Consider the following 3,745-nt stretch of genomic DNA (forward strand, 5'->3'; position numbering starts at 1 on the left):
CATCACATCTAGATTACACTACAACAAAAATGACTTTCCGCAGCGCGCAAATATGCTATCCGCAGCGCACATCGCACGCTGCACAGTTGCAAGCTGTTAAAAGTCGTTAGGCATCCGCAGCGCGCAATGCACGCCGCGGATGATCTCATCCGCAGCGCACAATGCGCGCTGCGGATGTGAGCTTCCGCAGCGCGCAATGCGCGCCGCGAATGTGATCATCCGCGGCATGCATTGCGCACTGCGGATGTGAGCTTCCACAGCGCGCAATGTACGCTGTGGATGTGATCAATCGCAGCGCGCAATGTGCGCTGTGGATAAAATAAAATAATTAAACCATTCAAAACACAATTATAAACTCAAAACTCAAATAATTAATAACATAAATACCACACACAAATACCATATAAAATTACACATTTATAATCCAACAATTATATATAACATTCACATCTGTTTTGATAAGCTTACAAGACTTTGTTATCTTGAACATAAAGAAAAACATAAAATACATGAGGTTATGTGTATATATGTGCTGATACTTAGCACATATATACTTGTTGACTGGAAGAGCTTTCTTGCTGATGAATCTATCCTTGTTGATGAATCTCTGCAAAAATACAGAGTCTCTGCGAAGGAACATCTTGCTGATAAATCTATCCTTGTTGACTGGAAGAGCTTTCTTCTTCCCCTTGCCCGTCTTGGGTATATGTGATCTGGGTAAAAACCATAAGGAGCCATGCATGAAAAGAGATGATGAATTGTATGCATTTGTAAAGTTGCAATACCTCGGTCCACATCTCCCTAACATTTTCGAGGACCATGTTGCAGTGGCGATCAAATGCTCTAACTTGACCAAGTAGTTTCTTGTTGTTCCTGCAATTAATAAGCATCTGTTGCAGAAAAGCATGGATGATCTTCTAACACTAAAAGTTTGTAACAGCAGAAGTAGAAAGCAAAGACAAATCACATAATTCATAAAAACACAGCAGATGCCACAAAGCACACTTAGGCACTATATATGTTTCTATAAGTGATGGAAGATGATTTGCAGATAAGTATGAGGCAAAAGAACTCTTAAAACAAAGTCATTGATTCATTTGCAGATGAGTAAAAATGTTTTATAATCGATAAGAATATAAAGAATACATTTACTCAAACATAATTGATTCAACATGAGATATATATGTAGATTAACAACAAAATCATCCACAAGGATGCTTACTATTTTTAACCACTAAAGTTAAAAGTTACAGAATTATTAAGGTAAGATTCTTGAACTGTAGATTACCAACTCCATTTAAACAGAGGTCAAGCTACATCATTGATTCTATACATACCTGCTATTAACAAAATGTTGTGGGATACTTGGCATGAACACAATGCCCAATTGAAGATATCAAGACACTGGTTAGTTATGTGTGTGGAATTAGTAATCGTCATTCCTATAATCCAGTACTGGCCATGAGCTTTGGTAAACTACTATTGGTCATTGGAGTAGTAGGACATCGTGAATCAATCTAATTGTATGCTGAAGTTATTGGATCACTCACTATATTGCACAACAAAGAACTTAAGATCTTGTTCTGACCAATAGAAAGTTGAGGTTCTTGCCTGCTCGGCTAGCTCTGGAAGGATGACTCGGTACATGGATGCCTCTGTACGAAAAACTTTCAGAGAGACAAAGGCATGCAATTTGATCCAAAACTATGGACTCTATGTTGGTACCTATAAATAGGCATTCATCTACTTGGATGTTAATTTGCTAATTTCCGAAGGAACAAAAACTAATTGCAAAAGATTTTCCACTCTGAAGACAATTTCAGAACTACTCCACAACTGTTAAATATTTCAGTGTCAAACAAAAAGCGACAACATCGTAGAAGGCTAACATGGCTATGGGTCATTTGAAACACAAGAAACAATTAACAATGTTATATTCCCCAACGGGAGAATACCCCCACAATAGAATGCATATAGTGATGGTGAGAAAGGGTACCTTATATAGATTAGGCTAGTGGCCACTAGCTACTACTGGTATATTGATTGTGTCATTGCATCTGCTATCCAGCTTCAGTTTGTTTGAAAAAGAAAGATACAAAATATATATAAATATAATACTTAGAAACTCTCTGAACCTTGCAGATTAAACAATAGAAAATCTCTAAACATTGCAAATTAAACAACTTACCTGTCCACATGCAGCAAATATTTCAGCAAGCCTCTCTTCAGTTACCTGATAAATATAGAACAATGTCTTAATTAGCACAGAGAGCACATAAAGTGACACGGTTAGTGGTAGAAGGATCAGACAACTTTTTATATAGAAGGAACAAATAAATGTTGACTCACAAGGTTATCAATGTTAGACACATATACAGTTCGCCTAATGCTATCCTCTTTTTCAGCCCCTCGAAGCCTAAAATTCAATCTACTCTTGCCATGGCTATAGCCATTTCTTCTCTGCAAAATAAGGAATAGAAATCAAAATAACTGTAAATACGTGGTACAATTTATTAAAAAAATAGAAAAAAAAAAGATTGATATATTTCCTTCGGATCCGATTTTATTGCAACGGATCAGTTTAGCCTCCAATTCCAATTTGATTTTTTTGAGATGGAAGGCAAAAGGTATACTATTGATCAAGTAGGGGAGACTCTCAAAATAGATGGAGGTTGCGGAGATCTTCTTACCTTCGGATGTGTAGTATCCGTGGGTGAGGTGGCCGCCGGATGGGAGGTCGAGGCCCATGAGGCGACGTGAGGGTTGAGCAACGCGGTGTAGGCAGCGAAGTTCGCGGGGCTGCCGGAGTAGGGCTGGGCGTTGACGCCCCACTTGGAAGGATCGAGTCGATAGGCGGCGAGGGCGCGGGAGTGGCAGAGGTTCTCAATCGCGTCGATGTGCTCGTTCACGCCGTAGTAGCGGTTGCCGGACATGCCCTCGGAGTACTTGTTGGTGAGGGCGCTGCCGAGGGCTTCAATAACGGCGAAGGAGGTGAAGTTCTTGGAGGCGATTAGCTCGATGCCATGAGACTGCCGCCGCTTCTCGTGCTCGATCAGGTCATGGATCTCTTCGTCGGACCTTTTGAGCCGAGCGGTGCCTCATACTTCTTACGCAGTGCTGCGGTGCGGAATAAGGAGGCGGCGGCGCTGCGGTGCGGAATAAGGAGGCGGACGGTGTGGAAGGCGGCGGCGCTGCGGTGCGGAATAAGGAGGCGGACAGTGTGGAAGACCCAATGTTAGGGTTAATTAAATGTTATTTATTAATTAATTTATAAAAATATAATTATGTAAAAATTATAATGATTTATTTATTTATTTTAAAATATATAATTAACGTAAATATTTATAAAATATTTAATTAAAATAATTTTATAAAACGTAAATGAAAATAAAATTTTTATAAATATAAATAAAATTTTTATTAATTCATAAATATAAATTTTTAACAGCGCACATTGTACGCTGTCAATATAAATTTTTAACAGCACACATTGTACGCTGTTAAAAATACTTTTAACGGCGTACAATATGCGCTGTCAAAAATAATTTTAACGGCGTACAATGTGCGCTGTTAAAAGTATTTTTGACAGCATATTATTGTTGCGCGCTGCGGTTGATAAAAAAATGATATTATCCGCAGCGCATTTTATTGGGCGCGCTGTCAAAGCAACTATTAACGGCGCGCCTATGATGTGCGTTGCGGATGACGCGCTGCGGAAAGTCATTTTTGTTGTAGTGTTATGATG

At 39.2% G+C, this 3,745-nt stretch overlaps 1 protein-coding gene across 3 annotated transcripts; it reads right to left on the bottom strand.

Annotated features, from left to right (window-relative positions):
- Nucleotides 1-418: 418 nt before the first annotated feature.
- Nucleotides 419-3,125, bottom strand: LOC141816157 (uncharacterized). 3 transcript variants are annotated; one of them, XM_074703991.1, is made up of 6 exons: nt 2,691-3,125; nt 2,350-2,460; nt 2,189-2,233; nt 1,997-2,068; nt 786-873; nt 419-713 (listed from the first exon to the last, which is right to left on the bottom strand). In XM_074703991.1, exons 1-4 carry the CDS (start codon nt 2,931-2,933, stop codon nt 2,012-2,014), a joined length of 456 nt encoding a protein of 151 aa, XP_074560092.1. In that variant the 5' UTR covers nt 2,934-3,125; the 3' UTR covers nt 419-713; nt 786-873; nt 1,997-2,011. The 3 variants fall into 3 exon arrangements, with proteins under 3 accessions (XP_074560092.1, XP_074560093.1, XP_074560091.1); XM_074703992.1 differs by having other exon boundaries at nt 419-697; nt 786-890; XM_074703990.1 differs by having other exon boundaries at nt 786-890.
- Between the last annotated feature and the right edge of the window lie 620 nt (nt 3,126-3,745).

Source organism: Curcuma longa, unplaced genomic scaffold, assembly GCF_044706935.1.
Source record: "Curcuma longa cultivar G26 ecotype Majalengka, Jawa Barat unplaced genomic scaffold, ITB_CL_G26_1.1 contig_1472, whole genome shotgun sequence".
NCBI lineage: Eukaryota > Viridiplantae > Streptophyta > Magnoliopsida > Zingiberales > Zingiberaceae > Curcuma > Curcuma longa.

Bases quoted from the DNA above. Each gene is read 5' to 3' on its own strand.
- LOC141816157 (XM_074703991.1), bottom strand. From the start codon at position 2,933: ATGTCCGGCAACCGCTACTACGGCGTGAACGAGCACATCGACGCGATT. The intron at 2,461-2,690 runs GTAAGAAGATCT...CTTATTTTGCAG, and splicing joins CGGATACTACACATCCGAAG to AGAAGAAATGGCTATAGCCA. The intron at 2,069-2,188 runs GTAAGTTGTTTA...AACAAACTGAAG, and splicing joins TATTTGCTGCATGTGGACAG to CTGGATAGCAGATGCAATGA.